General features: G+C 41.6%; 1 protein-coding gene across 3 annotated transcripts; it reads left to right on the forward strand.

Annotated features, from left to right (window-relative positions):
• Positions 1-586: 586 nt before the first annotated feature.
• On the forward strand, positions 587-2,798 carry arl4d (ADP-ribosylation factor-like 4D). Of its 3 annotated transcripts, none has more exons than XM_015962671.3 (2): positions 587-687; positions 1,445-2,798. In XM_015962671.3, exon 2 carries the CDS (start codon positions 1,514-1,516, stop codon positions 2,117-2,119), a length of 606 nt encoding a protein of 201 aa, XP_015818157.3. In that variant the 5' UTR covers positions 587-687; positions 1,445-1,513; the 3' UTR covers positions 2,120-2,798. The 3 variants fall into 3 exon arrangements, with proteins under 3 accessions (XP_015818157.3, XP_015818156.3, XP_015818155.3); XM_015962670.3 differs by having other exon boundaries at positions 604-718; XM_015962669.3 differs by lacking the exon at positions 587-687 and adding an exon at positions 707-867.
• The last annotated feature ends 15,634 nt before the right edge of the window (positions 2,799-18,432 follow it).

The following is an 18,432-nucleotide window of genomic DNA, read 5'->3' on the forward strand; positions in this document are numbered from 1 at the left end:
CTCACCAGGCTCTGCAGAAGCCTGTTAGTTACCTGCTGATTGAAATCAGGTGTGTTGAAGCAGAATTAAAACTAAAACGTGCTGGATACTGGCTCTCCAGGACTGGAATTGAGCACATGTCCCTGTGGGGCTTCAGTGTTGTCTCTGAGTAGCATCATTTTAGTCCAGGCCAGTGGTGTTAGTTTGTTTTTGAAAAATGTTCTGATGACCCACAAATCAAAAGCAACATATCATTTTCACAAGTTGATTTTCACTTATTAAAAAAAAAACTTGTTTTTACTGTGGTAAATTTCAAGAATTTTTTTGTTTCGTTTTCGTGCACCAAGTTTCATCTAATGTTGTCTGATTTAAAAACAAGCCCAAAAACGGAAGTTATGTGTTACAAAACAAGAATTACATGCTACAAAACAAAAGTTACAATTACAAAACATGTTACAGGTTACAGAGCTTGGTACAAGTTACATGTAGTATTGTCCCAATCCTAGTTCCATACAAAGTGGCTTTCAGACGCAGCAGGCCCTGTAGTTTCGTATATTTACCTGCAGGAGGCGCGGAGCAGCTCCCTTCAGGTGGCCGTGACGTAACTCGTGCGTAGCTCGAGCGTCTCTATAAATCCTGTCAGTCAGCCCGCTGGAGGAGATCAAGAGAGGAGCAGAACACCTTCCGTTATGGATGTTTTAATCGCTTGTGGGTGATTATTCCTCCTTACATATCAGAGGTATGAGGGCTTTTGTTGTTGTTCTGGGACGAAGGCAGCTTGGTGTTTCATTTAATGTTCGGATTCGCGTTTATTATGGAGTCGTTATGGCTTTCCAGTCCATTTCAAGCTCAGTCGAGAGAAGACGCCCAAGTTGCCTAGTTTACCAGGTAACGATCTAAACAAAACAAGCACAGGAGAAGGTAGTGAACTAAAGTGATGTATGTGAATAGTGAGAAACGTGGCACCGCGTTTTACCCCAGCTTCTCACCTCGCTGGAGGATTTCCTTCATGTATGTGAAGCCTTATCAGAAGGAATGAGTCCCTGTCCTGTGGTAGCTGTGGGCAGATGATTGATGGTATCAGGATATCAACAACAGCCGGATTATAGCTGCTGCTGCAAAAACAGCCTCCAGAGCCAGAATACATATTGCATCTGCAGCACCGATCTGCCTCAGGAAAAGCCCTTCCACCTTAACCGTCTTAAGGGGATTAGGCTGAACCTAATACTACCTCAGACTCCTGGTTCATTCTTCATTCAACTCTTCTGTGTGGCACTTAGTATTTCACATAACTAAAGCCAATCCGGGAATTGCTGATCCAGGTCAGGGTGAGAACTTCCACGCTAGTTGGGTCAAACAACACCAAGTAGTTTAAGGTGTGAATGTGAAATGACTCTTAGTTTGCAAATGAGCCTTACTGATCTTCTCATTCAGTGCTAACGGGAGTTCTCTGTGTTTTGATAAGGTGCTGGTCTTCAGAGAGAGGATTAAACCAGGAATCTGTTCCCTCGACTCCCAGTCGTTGCCTGGAATCATGGGCAATCAGCTGACTGATATGGCTCCCAACACCTCGTTCCTGCCAAACTTCCAGAATCTGCACGTGGTGGTCATTGGCCTCGATTCAGCTGGCAAGACATCCCTGCTCTACAGGCTGAAGCTTAAGGAGTTTGTCAAAACAATCCCCACCAAGGGGTTCAACATGGAGAAGATCAAAGTGTCCGTGGGAGCATCCCGGGCCATAAACTTCCAGGTGTGGGATGTGGGTGGGCAGGAGAAGCTGCGCCCTCTGTGGAAGTCATACACGAGGAGAACAGATGGGATTGTGTTTGTGGTGGACTCTACTGAGCTGGAACGCATGGAGGAGGCCAAAGTGGAGCTGCATAAGATCACCCGCACCTCAGAGAACCAGGGGGTTCCTGTTCTCATCCTGGCTAACAAGCAGGACCAAGACTCAGCCTTGTCCGTCAGCGAGGTGGAGAAGCTGCTCTCCGTACATGAACTGAGCATGTACACGCTGTACCACGTGCAGGGCTGCAGCGCCGTGGACGGTCAGGGGCTGCAGGCGGGCCTGGAAAAACTCTACGAGATGATCGTGAAGAGGAAGAAGACGGTGAAACACAATCGGAACAGAAAGAGATGAACTCTCAGCGTAACCCGAGGAGTTTTGCTCGATGTTGGGACACTTCCACGATTTAATGGTCCTCTTTTTTTTTTACGGGAGAGTGATTTGTGCCAACAATTACAAACTGCCTTGGGGTCAGCGGAAATGGATTTGCTCACAATACGGAGGCAGCATTGACGGTCTTTGCGGTGCAGTCCTGTGGCTGCACTTTGGAAGCTGAACTTAAAGATTCAAGAAGGAAATGGACAGCAGTTAGTCATCACTAAGTGCTTTCTTAGTCTTGATTTAAAGGTTTCTAACTAGATTTACTATAGAAGCACATTTATATCCTTCTAGCGAACCTTTAGAGAAGTAACACATCTACAAACACTGTTGCTAGACTGCACAGCTTTTCCCTTGAATGGCTATTTTTATTCCACATTTTCATCCCCAAATGTTTATGGAATGCTTCATAATGTTTGTGCTGAACAGAGCAGGAGATTTTATTTCATGTTCCTAATAATGTGAACTTAAACAGTGTTCAGTGGTTACAGAGAACCAATAACTTTCTTCCTGTCGTAAGCACAGTTTTCATCCCAGTGTTAGCGAGAGTTGTACATTTTTGTAAATCTGCAGACCTAACAAATGTGTACAGAATTTAACTGCTATGTTGTATTTTTAGGTATAATAAATAAGTGATTAAACACCTTTAATTCTGGAGCAGCAGTGTTTGTTGTGTCTTTAAGACATTTTTGGGTCCACAAAGACATTTCAGAACAAAAAGAGGACTTGGTTTTAGTGAAAGGACAGCATCACAGCTTTATTTCTGGAGGTTAATCTATTAGTTTTACGGCCGGTGACTCGACTGCTTCGATTCTCTGTGGCGCTGCAGTCCATGGCCTGCTGGGCACTAAAGGCCTGCACACATATGAGCTAATGATAGATATGTCCCTTAGGAGTTAACTGAAACCAAGGAGATTTCAAGAAGACTCACTCTTCTGCTGAAAGCACCCAAAGCTGTTTGCATCTACTGAGGAGGCAAATGTTAGTGATTCAGTGATTCTATTCAAAACCAACGATGACCATTCACAGTCCTTTCTATGCACGATCAGATCAGCAAACAGGGTTGTCGGGGGTGGGGGTGCTCTCCCCCTCCCCCGTGTAAGACAAAACAATCCTGCTCACGCTAAAGCAGTGGGGATTTTGTTGTTTTGGCTCTGCAGAAGTTATCCTCATTTTTTGTGCAAATTATATTTTGGACTTTTACAACCATGTTTCTGTCTAAAAGGTTATAAACAGTCTCATCCAATCGCTTCCTGAACAGCCTCTGTTAGGAAAATACAGTGCTTATCTGTAGAAAGACTGATGGGCTAAATGCTAGTCTGTATGCAGCTCCACTCTCTTAAATAAACTTTTTCCTCACTTAAATGAAATTATGTGGTTGATTAAGCATAAATATAATTAAAAGCAGCAAAATATAGCATTTCTTGTAAAAAGGGCTACAGTAAATGCCCCCCGTTTGTGATGTCACAAATAGGGTCTTTTTGAAACAATTTGTTTTAGGCACATAATTCCTAAAACCAAACACTGACAGAAAACAAATGGGTGGATTTTTTCATGTTTGGAGTGTTTTTAGATGCAGTGAAGACCCACATAGCAGCAAAAAAGTGAGTTTTGCACAATTTGTCCACCTTCACCAGATTCCCCCTTAGTCAGGAAGTGTGTCCTCACTAATAACTGGAGTGAGTGATAATCACAACAACAGGTTCAAGCAGGGTCAAACCAGTTTCCCTTTCATCTCTCACTGGTTATTTTTTATGATGGAAATTTTCATTCTTCTTGTGAGACTTTTGACTCATCCAGAATTTTAATGCTAATATAACTGATCACAAATGCTATGAGTCACCAAAAGGCCAAATTAAAGTCCATTATTGTACCACGTTGTGCTAGTATCAGTGGTGTTTGAGGATCATTAGCGATGTTGGAGTTGAGTGAAACAAGGTGGAGAAAACTAAAGTGGTGGTCATTCCAGTTTTACATGCTGGTTTGGTTTGAAACCATCTCAGATTTGCTCCTAGATTACTCGTCTAGAATAAGTTTGAAGAAGACACAACGTGACATATCATTCTCCTGTTAAAAAATGTGTTATAAAACACTCTTTGCAAGAGGAAAGAGAAAAACACAGTGACCTTCAGTGACTGTTTTTCTGCACTGCTGCTCGAGTCTATTTGTGTTTTGCACTCAAATTGATTTATAACTCAAAATTTCTCATGCAAATACCATCAAAGATATGTGTGTGGAGGATATGTTACTGGAAATACTCTTCACACCATTTCTATTATTGTGCAGGAAAGCCAAGGCTATGTTGGACGTGTGCAGGTGTGTGTGTGCCACTGTTTTGTCTTCTCTGACACAATACAATAACAACCTGTTAGGCACTCGTAGGCCTCCTGCCGGGTGTCCTTCTACACTGAATATAAAGGTGGCTGTTTTTACATAAATGCACGCATGCACGCACGCACGCACGCACACACACACACACACACACACACACACACACAAAACATCTTGACTTGTGTGACCTCACTGTCTACATAATTCACACCGGCGAGCTCATTAGAACTTTCAAGGGTGCCTTTTGCCGAATCATCTTGACACAGCAGCTGGTCCCTGAATAATTTGCATCCCGATGTTGTGCTTTCCACAGCCAAGACACACTACTGTGGACATTTGGAGGCATCAGTCAACTGATGCTAAACACCCAAAATATTCTGTGACTGCAATTTTCTGTCCAGAATAAAAAGGTGTGAAAGGCAACAAAAAGGTGCTGCAGCATCCTGCAGTGTCCTGAATATTGGATCGCTTTGAGTGGGTGGAAAACTTCTGCAGGTCTGTTTTACATTCTTGGAATGGTTGTAACACATGCTGTGCAGATTTTTCCATTGCTTCAAGGGCACTGAAGTAGCTGACATGAAAAAGTTGGGAGTGAGAAGCTTTTGGGATTATGTGTGTGGAGGAAATAAATCAGGGAAAGTCACACTACTGGGTTTGATGAAACATATCAAACACTAACTTCAGAGAACTTGAACTCAAGAAAACCCAAAGAATACTCCGAAAAACTAAAAGTACTCTGCATTACAAACAGACACCATGAATCACTAAAGGCTCAGAAACACCTAATTAAGAAACAAAAACATTTTCCTGCATCAGTTTAGTAATGCATTTCTACTTCTAACTTTATCCTTATCCAAAGTCTCTGCCTTTTGCAGATGATGTGATTCTGTTGTTGTCTTAAAGCCAAACCTTTACTGAAAACTCCCCAGCTGAGCCTGAAACAACAAGACTCAGCTCCAAGTCTGAGGGCCCTGTCATTGATCAGAGACAGGTGGAATGCTCCCTCTTGGTTGGAAGCAAATCTTTGCCTAAAGCAGAGGAGTTCAAGGTGGTGTCCTGCAGGATTGGGCAAAAGAAAGTCGTTATCCAAGGCATTGCTCCAGTCTGTTTTGGTAAAGGAGGAGCTGAAATTAAAGGAGAAATTTTAGATTTCCTGATGGATCTGATTCCCAACTGGTCCTGTTACCTCTTAGCCTAGAATCAAGACCATCAGTTTGCAGAAGCAAAATGATGGTCCTGCCATGCTCCATCAGAACTTCCGCAGTCCCATTGTTTACATTCTCCAAACACTACTTTAACTACAATCAAAGCAGTTTAGATGGAAAACAAAGCCATTTTAATTGTTAATAAATTAAGATACAATAATACTTTCACTTTATTTTAGAAGAGGATCTGGCCCTCACGATGTCTACTGGAAAAAAACTCAGGCCCTTGAACAAATTGAATTAAGGACCCCTGCTCTATTGGTTTGGTGGGCCAATCACAGCAGTCTGTTGGTGGGCGGGATGTTACTGAAAAAACAAAGCTGGCATGGCTCATTTGAAATGGATTTGGCATCAACTTTGGACTATTATGACTTGGGCTTTTCTTTCAGTCAAGAGCAGATAGACATACATAAGCCCTTTATTCAGAAATAGGATGTTTGCTTCATCTTTGATGGAGTATGGTGGACTGCCCACTGCCAGTTCCCTCTGTGACCTCATTATTGATAGGTTAAAGAGGATGGATGGATAAGCTAAAATTGAAGTTATTTGAAAGCAAATACCAAAAACTATTAGGATTACTCTAAGAATTTAAAATGACAGTTATTGTCCATTAAGCTCACCAAAACAAATCAAAAGGCTCATTTTCATGTACTTGAATGGGATGTTGGAGTCATATGAATCTGGATAGGAATGAGGGCAGAACCACCCAGAATGAAATTCCATGGCTGCATAAACAAGCTTGAAAAGCCTTTAAGATAAAAACATTAATCTTAAGAAAACCTGCCCTGTCTGAAGTGGGGAGGTAGTGATTGCACTGAGGTAACAGGGCCGCATGGGCCATTCCCATCTGTACCTGGTCGGCCTGGCCCGGATAGCATAGCTTGCTTACATATCTTGGTGGCTAGGGTGCAACGATACTGTTTTTCAGCCTTCTCTCTGAGGCGGTTTGCTTCAGGCTGACCAGGGCCAACACACACACACACACCCACTGCTGACTGATAAGCCGGCTTATTAGTCAGCAAATTCACACCTTCCATTAGAGCAAGCCTCTGATTGGTGGGTAGAATCAGCCCACATGGGCTTTAGGCATGCTCAATTCATCATCATTCATTATCATGCTGATTACTTAGAAGCTGAAAATGTCACTGACTGCATTCCTTACATACCTAAGCAAGGTTGTGTGGAATCAACCGGGCCAGGCTGGGGCCGACTGGAGCTATCCGGGCAGGGCCGACCAGGTACAGATGGGAATGAGATATAAGTGCTTTGAGACAAGCATTAAGAACAACATGTGGTTTCACATCTGTCTCCAAACATCTACAATAACACCAGAAAAAGTCACAAGATCTATTGCTAGTCCTTTTCTAAATAAGAGATGTCCCAAAACTCTAAAATCACTAAGTAGGCAGCACTAGAATCCTGATTGCATTAGTACATTAACAGGTACCAAGAGACCATGATCTGAGGTAAAGTTTTAGGTTTCAGTCCCATTTGTTGACATGTAGGTGTGGGACCTAAACCATGTACTGCAGCCAGCCACTAGGGGGCTCTTGGTTTCTTTTGGCCCCATCATATTTCTCTATTAAACATGCTGATAGATGAAACTAGAGCTGAAGTAAGTTTTTGCTGTTTATTCAGGGAGAAATACGTTTTCAGCATTAAAATGTATTGAAATATTTTATAGTTAAGACACCAATACTTCTAAGACAAAATTTATTTTCAGTCTGGCCTTGAATCTTCCAAATTTTATGAGAGAATTGCTTGTTAGATGTTTCTCAGAATAACCGATTGGGTAACAGGAACACTAACAAACCCAATGGAACCTGATAAAAGTCATGATCATCAAGGCACCCTGTGGGTGACGAAATCCAGAAATCATGACTGGAATATTGAAAAGCAAAGGGGACCAACTAACCAGCCAACCAACGCTGAAACAAATAAACACACCAACAGCGTGTGACGGCAGTTTTCTTTATGAAGAAACACCATCAGGGAGCCAGGCACAAATCCAACCTCTTTCAACATGCCCACCCAGGTTTTACATTTAATTTTCAGTCACCATGGCAACCCAAAGTCAGCAGTCACTAAAGGATGACCCGCGAGGGCAACAATGGGGGTCAAATGACTTCTTGCAGCTTGATGTCCAATCCAGCTGGGGTTACAGAGGGGGCAGGGAGGAAAAATAAACCCAGATCAATATTCTGAGATCACCAGGCCATATCTTCTGTCCTGCTCTCAGCTTTCTTCTTTATCTGTCTGCACTCACCTTGCTTCAGTTTAGATGTTTATTTTTCTCTTTCAATCATCATTGCTCTATAGTATTCAGTCATCCAGAAGATAGCCCCGGTTTCATGCCTCCATGAGCCAGAGGGACTGTTGTGTTCCAGATGGAGGCTGTGACAGGAAAAAGTAGAGGTCTTTAGATGGTTCAGAAGGAGACATGTTTGTAGGAGGGCTGGATTAGTTGCTCCATCCTTTATTGAGAGGTCGTAAAGCTGCCACTTGGCCTTCTTTTAGAGTCAAGCCTTTAGGATAGAATAGATTGCAAAGGAAGCTTAGGCTTCAATTCTTCAATGCTTTGGGTCGTAAACGGGGAGAGAAATAACATCAATGCTCTATTTCTTGGCTGTGAAAAACCAATGAGACAGTGGGATGGGCTTCTGTGTTTGTGGTCTTTATCTTAGACGGGGACCTTTATATCCAATCATTTGCTGCATAAAATGAATTTCTATTGGCTTAAGGCCAAAAGATCCATTTTATTTTATCTTGAGCAAGCTAGGTCAGATGTATGGTCTACAAGCCTGTACTGAAATTTACATGAGTTTGCTTTGCAGATTTAGTGGGATTAATGATTTATTTTTCATAGGTCTAAAGGTCATACACTTGCTGTGACCAAACCTCCCCATGATTTGTTTAGTTCCTGGAGCAATAAAACATGTGTCACATAGGATTTCAAGAGTTCACAAAGAATCAAGATTCAATACTTTAGGAGCAAATCTCCTTTAATCAAATTGCTATTTCATGTTGGACTTTATCACACAGACCTGATTCCTGTTATTACTGGCAAGAAGCAGTAATGTGTGTGTGTGTGTGTGTGTGTGTGTGTGTGTGTGTGGTGTTGTGGGCAAGGTGCTTAACCCAGGACAAGAACCACACGTGAAAACTAGGTAAGAAAAAGAGTAAAATATTTTATTAAATGAAGCCAAGGGAAACCTAAGGGTGCTGCTCCAGAAATGCAGGAACAGGAATGGACCGGAAATCTAAAACGAAAAAAATAAACAATCGTGAATAAGAGGCAGAACCAGAGAACCAAGAGAACAACAAGTTTGGTGTTTGAATTGTTCTTACGGTCTTAAACCAGTTCTTAGCGGTGGTGGACTGGGTGAAGTTCAGTGGAGGACAGGCTGCAGGTCCGATGGTTGTAGAGGAGGTGGACAAGAGAAGGTTGAGTGAGTCCAGGGTGTAGGTTGGCAGGCACGCAGGCACGCAGAGTGATGGTTGAGTAGAGGCCAGAGGATCCTGAGCGACGGGACGAGGAAAACAACTGCAGGCGTGGTTAGAGGATGCAAGGCGTGATACTAGAAACAAGAGCATACAGGATCTCATAGAACAAGTTTGTTTGAATATCAGGTAATGTACTGGGCTAGAAGCTACCCTGGTGAGAGTATCAACTGGCACTGGAGTTGTGTCACACCGCTCCTTAAATCCCCTGGCCCTCTGATTAGCGGAATCAGGATCAGTTGGAGCTCGTGCCACGCCCACCTGCAACACAAACAGCTGACTGCCAGGTTTACCTCACCTGCTGATAGAGGCAGACCGTGACAGTGTGTGTGTGTGTGTGTGTGTGTGTGTGTGCGTGTGCGTGTGCGCGCGCGTGTGTGTGTGTGTGTGTGTGTGTGTGTGTGTGTGTGTGTGTGTGTGTGTATCAAAGAATATCTACAACTGATACATTTTTGTAGTCATCCATGTCCCGATGGCTGTCACGGCCAACTGCCTTAAGAAATAATAATAATGCTCATTCTACTTTTCAGATTAAGCGCTAAAGCTTGGTGTTGTAGCGGCTGAGAATCGTCCCCAGTACACTTTCTGAGTGCTGACGGCTCATTCCAAAGTTTTGCCTAAAGCTTTGCCGTTTAATGTTGGGATGAGTTTGTCTGCCAGCTAACGGTTTAATTGTAATGATCCTCTTCTAAAGTCTTCATCTGGCCAACACCTACAACTGATGATCCTGTGGAATCAAGGCTACTCAAAATGTTCATTAGAAAACATGATAATTACTATTTTCAGTCAATTGTATTAATACTAGTTTTACCTGATGCACTAGTCACCTAATCTGAGCACTGACAGGTCACACATCAATTAGTCACAATCTGACCAAAATACCAATGCCATAATTTCTTTACATAGGATGATCTCAGTTTAAAACCCTGGAATAAAAAGCACGTATTTATTTTTTCTCTTTGTGTGTCACCAGTTTCAACTCCTTCACCAACTACCCCTGATCCTGTGCTAGGATTACCCAGAATCCCATCTGTTGTATGCTGTCTAACTGGTTGTACTGAACCCAGTAAACACCAGGTCCCGTTAATCCCAGACAGACCTCTAAGCTGCACCCCAGACCGACGGGGAACAAACACGCTGAGAGTTGATCGAAGCTGTTTATTTGTGTAACAGAGGCAGTGGGTGCATCTGAAATGTGCTGATGTGGGAAGTATCTGACTTGATTTAATGGCCCAGGGTGATTTAATTCGACAGAGGAGACATAATTGTCACCATTAAGATTTACTCATTTCAGTTCATAGTTGTGACTCAGTGCAGGAGAAGGACGAGCAGTCACAGCACAGGCCGCTAAAGGCAGAGGCTTTAATGGTCTGCTTATTTTCTGTTAATAATGGCGTAAAGTAAATCATGTAAACAGTATTAGAGATAAACCAGTAATGTCATGGTCCAGTCGTGCCACTTTTAGCCATCTGACCTTGCTGTTGTGGTGCAGGAAGCTCCACAGCAGTTGTTTTGTCTGCAGAGACCAGTTGTTTTTGTATTTCCAGAACATCAAATCAGAAGAGCAATGTGGTGAAAGGTCAGAGGTTAGATAGTAACGCTGAGACATGTTCACTAGAAACTCCATGCAACAAGGACTGTACTATAGCAGCTTCAAAAGTCAACACAAAACCAGTGTGTTTACATCTTTTGTACACAGAGAAACAACAGCTTTTGTTCATCGTCAGACAACCCAGATGTCCACTTTCTGAGAGAGTCTGACAAACTGTTTACCTTCTGTCTTTGCACAAGCCATATTTAAGGGAGCCAACGCCGCTAATGCCCAAACTAGATCATCAACTTTGTAAAATCTAAACTAATGATAAAAAATACCAAAATGTATTGATGTTTAAAACAGCGTGAAGTGTAAAGAGATGAAAAGAAACATTAAATCGACTGCCAGTGCCTCATTGAGGTCACCATGGTAACCCCACACCTGTGTCTTTCTCCATCTGACAGCAACCTCAAAGAGAAGCAGGCTCCAGAATTAAAGGTAAACCTGAGACAAACAGCTGATGCGTGAAAACTAAAAGTCATGCTGAAAAAGAAAAGCTTAAACTGGGAGCAGCTGAAGGCTCTGATGTGTTTCTCCTGTGTTTTTGTTTTGGGCGATGTGACAATGGGGCTGGATTTAGGAGAAAACCACCATTCATCAGTGGATGAAAAAAAACAACCGCAGACGTTTTGTGATTTGATTTGTGTATGTACTTGTTTTTGACAAAAGTGTGACATCACGTTATCAACCCTTAGTTTAACTTTCAATGGAAAAATCATCAAAAACCACAGGGGTTGTGTGAAAACCATAGGAAATTACACCAGTTTCCATTCTCCACTGAAACACAATTACGTTTAAAGTGAGAGTAACACCATGGGAGGAGACTTATTCCAACCAGACTTCCTGTTAGAAAAATACTTTGAAAAGAGGTGTTGCCTGGAGGACCGAGAGAACGACACTGAGGCAAGGATTAACAGCACCCTCCTCAACCCCCTGCGTGCGCTCTTGAGCTTTCTCAGTCCAGAATATGAGTCGTTAAGATGCGTGTGCACCATGGACGTAATTTTGGGGGGGACAGGGGGGACATGTCCCCCCCCCACTTTTTCCAAAGTCAAGTTTTGACCCCTGCACTTTTTACCATCCAAAAACAATATTAGGCTATATTAAATTGACACTGGTTGAGCTCCAGGACCATGCGGAAAACAACCATTTGTGTTGAAGCCTGTTTCCCATTAGAGCATACTGTAAAGATAATTCCCCCCCATCTAAGCCCCCCCCCCCCGTGTCCCCCCCACTTCCAAAGTAAAAATTACGTCCATGGTGTGCACACTTGCATGTACACACACACAAATAAGACCGTGTTGCGCCTGCGTGCCGTCATTTTAAATAGAAGCCATTACAGTTAATGGGAGTGGCTACATGGGGAGTGCCACGCCGCATCCCAGAAACGACACATCGAGGCGCTGAAGATAGGTGCCAGTTCTATTTTAAGTGTTTACAACTTTACAACAGACATTACAACGTGGAAATACTTTACGGCACAAACCCAAATACAGTTTTGATAACTTTAAAGTACTATTGATTTAACAATATCCTAATAAACAGCGTGCTTACCCAGTTTAAATGAAATAGAGTCTCACAAAACACGACAGCAAGTCTGATCACGTACAAAAAATAGTCTCTTCCCGCTTCTTGTTCTCAAGTCCCGCGTGGTGTTGTGACTATCACTTGATTTTCCTAGAAGCGCTCATCGGCGCATCCTGTGTGACCATTTAACTTCCCAAAACCGTGGTGCTTCCACGGCGCTTCTGTCTCTGGTGTGCCCCTACCTTAAGAGAGAGGGGAGGATGATGGTTTTTTAAGAAGGCAAGCCGCTCCGAGCGCCAACATGTCATATCAGCAGGTGAGTGGTTGAGCCAGGTGGAGGTGCGGCCGCATATACGACACAGACAACGTCACCCTGCAGCTCTACAGCAATCAGCTGTGGCTGATTCTAAATCAACATGGAGCAGAGTTTTACCCTCAAGATATGATCTCAAGACAAATACCAATGGAAGCGGTTTAGGCCAATCTTCTCAATATAGTTACAGATCATTGGATGCTTCGAGTAGGGTGATTTAAACCATGAGATACATTTTAAAAAAGCATTCACACAACAGCTTTCTTTCCCCTATTATAGTAATGGAGGCGGGGTTATCTGAAGCAATTGACAACAATATAAGATACGATCACAGTGTTAGGCTGAAATATTATATTTTAAGTAAGCTGCACTAAACTGCCAAAATAATGTTAACACATGTCTACAGCACTCTTAGACACCTATCTATACAGGTTATCAGCAAAAAAAGTTGATTTAGGTGTTACTCTTTGACTTGCATGTTTTAATTTTTGTGGAAGACAAATGAATGGATGCCTTTTTTTTCTACACTAGAACTACCATGGAAATCATTCTGACTGTTTTGTGATTTGCATGTTTAATTACATTATCAAATAAAAACAGACAGCCTCGTTGACTTTTCCTCAACCAGTATACATTTTCATTAAAAGTTCACTCGTTTAATCAATACATTTGCAGTGGTCTCTGGTAGGAGTTGCAGGCCATAATCGGGGCAAAAAATAAAAACCCAGAATTGCTCGCTTCAGCACGGATAAGTCTGCTGCCGCAGAGAGTGGCAGCAGACGGCAGGTATTTCCTGATATTTGAACATCTGGCCTCAGATTGGATAACAGCAACGCGACCACCACGGACTTGCAACATTGATGTTTTATCTCCACAAATAATACAAACCTGAAGGAGTTTTACTGTGTGGTGGAGTTGCTAATGCTAACAGTTAGCTTTTACCAGTTCAGACGTTCTCCTCTGTCTCTTGTACACCAAAACAACAACGTTCCCCGTCCTGAGTCCATGAATGTTAAGCAACAGTGTGATGAAGATCTGTCAGGATTTTCTAATCCTAGATTTTCACCATCTATTTTCTACCATAAGCTTGTACAGGAGATAGGTGTAGGAGACTATTTTCATGTTCAGCCTGCATGAAAAACTCAAAGTGATCAGAAATAATAATTAAAAAAATAGTTTTTTTGTGTTTCACGTCCTCAAAAATGGATTTCATGTTTATTGTGCAAAACACAGACTAATTATGATAATTTCTACCTACTTTGGTCCAAGTTAGATATTCTGACTTTTTAGGGTATATAGATAATTAATTAAATATCTGCAATGTGAAACTTATAAGGTGAATGAATTGACCTTTAAATGCAGCAGTCAAAACGATTGCTCAAGGCCGTTCATGTGTTATGGTGGTCAAAAAAGTAGTACCATGTGATAAGATGTTTTTACTTTAATGCGACTCGGGTACGACTATCATGAAATACAGTCTAATTGCCTTGAGGCTAGTCAATCAATCCCAGATGAACTGGCTAATCTCACAGTAATCAGTTTGCAAGCTTTCTTTGTGACAAATTATATCTGATAAATAAAGAATTTGACAATTTAGAGTCTTTAGTCACTGTTAGGTGATCCAGACAGCTGATGAAAAGAAGCTCAGCCGCATAACTATGCAGCTCTGAATCTTATCTTTCTGTTGGCAGACAGAAGGGTGAGCATTCCAAGGCCAGGGTGGGTGGAGCTTCTCATTTTGATAGAGGTTTTATTGATTCTCTCAGCAGCCCTGACAACTTTCTGCACAGACGTTATCTGTGGTGAAGCTGATAAATAAAATTGAGGTGCTTCTGGTCTGTATATGCCTCGTAAAGGGCCTCATTACAGTCTGAGGACAGGATGGGGGGAAGTCTGTGTTCCTCATCAGTGGCAGGAAGTGAAGATGCCACTGTCAGGGGAAGGGGGTGTTTGAAGTCCCTTCGTCAGCTCACTGGAAATGCAAATCCCCCAAACCAAGACTTCACAATGGTACGTGAGTCACAGTTAACGCATGAAAAACAGCACGTTGTCTTGTTTTTGATCTTCTGAATGAGTTTGAGACTGGAATTAACTCAGAACAGTAATTCATCACTGCTGGGGATTATTGAACACACATTTACTTTGCTGTTTTTTGCTAGGAAAAAAGATACATTTTTAATGAAGAAAAACAGGCTAGTCAACTAATTTACTTGCAGATTTTGCACTTTAAAAACCAATTGAATGAAAAACTCTTCATTTCACTTTGTACACTTTTCTTGACTTAATCCTGCCTGAGCAAGGATGATCAGACCTCTGAAGAATGTCCATAACGGGGGGAAAAAGGAAGTTAACAGACAAAGTTAGAGAATAAGAAAATAAAATGTGAGGGGAAAGACATGCGGATAGGATTGTTTGTTAACAAATTTTTCAGGGAAAGACAACTTTGCAAATGCTCAGTCTATTTAATCTGACTGAATGCTTGGTGCATGTAAACTCACGGTGTCGCACCCTGTCCTGTCTCCCCATTCTGTTCAGTCATGTGTCTTTGTTAATTGCTCCCACCTGCCTCTCGTTTTCCAATCACCCAAACTCCCAGCCCTCATGTATTTAGGACCTGTCCACACGTAGCCGGGGATCTGCCAAAACTTAGATATTTTTCTACGTTTTGGCCTGTCATCCACCTGAAAACGGAGTTTTTTAAAAACTCTGGCCAAAGTGAAGATCTGCGTTTTCTCCGTTTTGGGTGTCTGCGTGTGGACGGACAAAACCGGAGTTTTAAGGTCCGCAACGTCACTTTCCGCGACAAAAAATGCTGACATCACGTGTGCGACCTGTGTTTACACTAGCCGGCAGCATGGAAGCCCTCAGAGCTGCGCTCGCTTTATCAACTGTCCAAGCGCTTTTTGCTTGTTTGTTTTTGCAAGTGGAATTACTGCTCCTTGCGGAAGACCACAGATGAAGGACGAGGTTAAGAACGGGGAAAGTACTGCCGCCTACAGGTCTGGCATGTCCTTAACAACGTATTTATCCGGGTACGTGTGGACAGAGTTTTTTTAAACGAGGTGGTGTGGGTGCAAGTTTTTGGAGGGGCGGATATTCGTTTTTAAAAAAAACCGGCTACGTGTGGACTAGGCCTTAAACCCCTTCAGTTCTGTGTCTCTTGTTGGCTCATTGTTTCCATGTCGGCGTGTTCCTTATTAAAAGACTTTACCTGTCCAGGTTTGTCTGCCTGCCTGATTCCTCCCCAGCGTGTGGATCCTCACCTCCGCTCCACTCACCAGCGCGCCTGACACACGGCATGATCGGATCATTTCAGTCAGTGCCCATGTAAGCAGAGATTTGGGAGATCCGATCAACTAAGATTTGAATCGGATGGGGGAAATTTGGCGAATGTAAACACAGCTACTGACTTGCAATGTGGACGTTTTATCTCCACAAATAACACAAACCTGGAGGAGCTTCTGCCATGTGGTGAAGTTGCTAATGCTAGAACAACAATCTTCCCTGTGTTGAGTCCATGAAGGTCAAGATTTTCTGATCCTAAAGTTTTCTTGTCTATTTTCTATCAGAAGCTAATGCAGGAGATAGGTGTAGGAGACTTTTTTCATGTTCAGCCTGCATAAAAAAATCTGAGTGACGATTATAATCAGAAGAAATCATTAAAAATGTTTTTTCTTTCAATGAATTCACGCCGTTAAACTTAATTTCATCTCTACTTTTATGTGCAGGAGATAATATTAGCGACTTAGAAAGACGGTCCAAATTGAAATGTGCATCATTCAAGAGTGGTTTATTGAAAATAAGCTTACATTAAATATAGCAAAAACAAAATGTATGCTGCTGGTATGGCTAGTAAAACTGAGGTTAAGCTGCAAATAGATGGATGTGAAATTGAGCAAGTAACAGAACATAAGTTCCTTGGAATAATGTGGAAACCACAAATTAAACATGTATGTAATAAGGTTGCGAGTAGCATCTACATTATGAATAAAGCTCGACAGTACTTGGATTATAAATCACTCCATGTCCTTTATTATTCATTGATTTATCCCTATCTTATTTACTGTGTAGAGGTATGGGGTAACACTTATAAAACATTGTACCCTTGTCTGTCATACAGAAAAAAGCCCTGAGAGTCGTTCACAATGTTAGATTTAGAGAACACACTAATCCATTATTTATTTATTCAAAAATACTAAAATTTAAACAATTGCTTCAACTATATACAGCGACGTTCATGTATAAAGTGCATAGGAAATTATTACCAAACAAATTATTAATGCTATTTATAAAACCAGATAACGTATATAATTTCAGATACAAACTTAACTTTAGGCATACATATTTTAGAACAACATTAAAGTCATTTTGTATTTCTGTTACGGGTGTAAAAGTTTGGAATAAGCTAAGTGGGGATCTAAAGCAAAGTCCCTCATTGCACAAGTTTAAAGAGAAGTATAAAAAATACACTAATTAATTACATGGAGGAGGAGGAAAAGTTGTAAGGGTGTTGCATTTGATTGTAATTGTCTATTGTTGGTGAAGTGGGGGCTGTGACTATTGGAGGTGTGTGTGTGTGTGTGTGTGTGTGGGGGGGGGGGGGGTCACATAAAAAAATGTAAATTTTGTTTGTGTGATTGAGGACAAAACATGTTATAAGAAAATGGCTATGACACTCAGTGTAGGGGAAAGATTTTTTTTGTTTTGTTTTTATCTTCCTTGAAATTTGATTTGAGGGTGGGGGGATTATCTAAGCTACCAGAGCTTCTTTCCCTATATTGAACATGTTCTACGTATATATGCATATACATATGTATGGGTTTCTTTTTGAATACTATTTGAATATTTTAATTTGTCTATTGATTTACATGTTCAATAAAGAAAGAAATGAGAAATGCAATAAAACCATGTTTAGATACTTGATATTGACCTGAGTGAAGTTGGCCCCCCCACCTTCTTCAAATCCAACAAAAGTGGTATCAAACCATTGTGCTACGTTTGTGCTGGTCCAAGGTCTCTGTTGAGACGTTTATTGAGCCGTATCAGATCAGCATGGCAACATGCTGTCCCAAATCTCTAAAGCTGACCTGCTGTCTGATTTTACACCTGCCATGCACCACTTGCTGTAGAAACTCACAGGCAGTGATTTTTAACTTTAATGTGTCCATTACTGTCTGTAATTAGCAGTTTAGTGCTAAATAAAAATCAAGTATCAAATTAGGACTTGCTGGGTTTTAAATACACAACAAGCTAGTAGTGAGTATACAGCTGACTGAAAACCGAAGGGCTCTCGACCAGTGTGGTGAGAGGGAACCCATGCGGATCAGATCAGGTATTTGGGTCTTCCAAATGAGGCAAGTGAGGTCCTTTGTCCGCTCCACTAATGCTGCAGTTTTTAATAACCCATCACAGCATTCCCTTTGTTTCTTTCTTTATGTTGTTTCCTCAGAGACTTCACTGTTTGAGACTTTTGGACATCAGCTCACCATCCACGGGAAACCTTTTTTATCGCTGGCCACGACTTCACCAGACAGGATCATTGTTTATATAACAACAGAAGATGTTGTCACTGACAGAAATCAGCATCCATCTGAATCAAACATCTTTGTGCCAAACAGCTGGTCTGAAGAAAATTGAGCTCATGTTGCGACTTGATCTGAGTTTTGCTATTCCAGTTTGAAAGATTGATGCTCCAGTACTTTGGTAAATGTTAGAATGTTCCCATATTTTATTTGTGTTCGTTTAAATAAAAAAGTACTTTAAAAATTAGAAACTGTGCTGATTAAGGTGAAATGTTTGATTTAAACATTTTGTAACA

The sequence above is a fragment of the Nothobranchius furzeri genome, chromosome 16 (assembly GCF_043380555.1).
Source record: "Nothobranchius furzeri strain GRZ-AD chromosome 16, NfurGRZ-RIMD1, whole genome shotgun sequence".
Taxonomy (NCBI): Eukaryota; Metazoa; Chordata; class Actinopteri; order Cyprinodontiformes; family Nothobranchiidae; genus Nothobranchius; species Nothobranchius furzeri.

What these genes read in the sequence shown, in the direction of transcription:
- arl4d (XM_015962669.3), top strand. Translation starts at nt 721, where the DNA reads ATGAGGGCTTTTGTTGTTGTTCTGGGACGAAGGCAGCTTGGTGTTTCA. An exon ending in CAAGTTGCCTAGTTTACCAG is followed by an intron (nt 868 to 1,444) that starts GTAACGATCTAA and finishes TGTTTTGATAAG; the next exon opens with GTGCTGGTCTTCAGAGAGAG.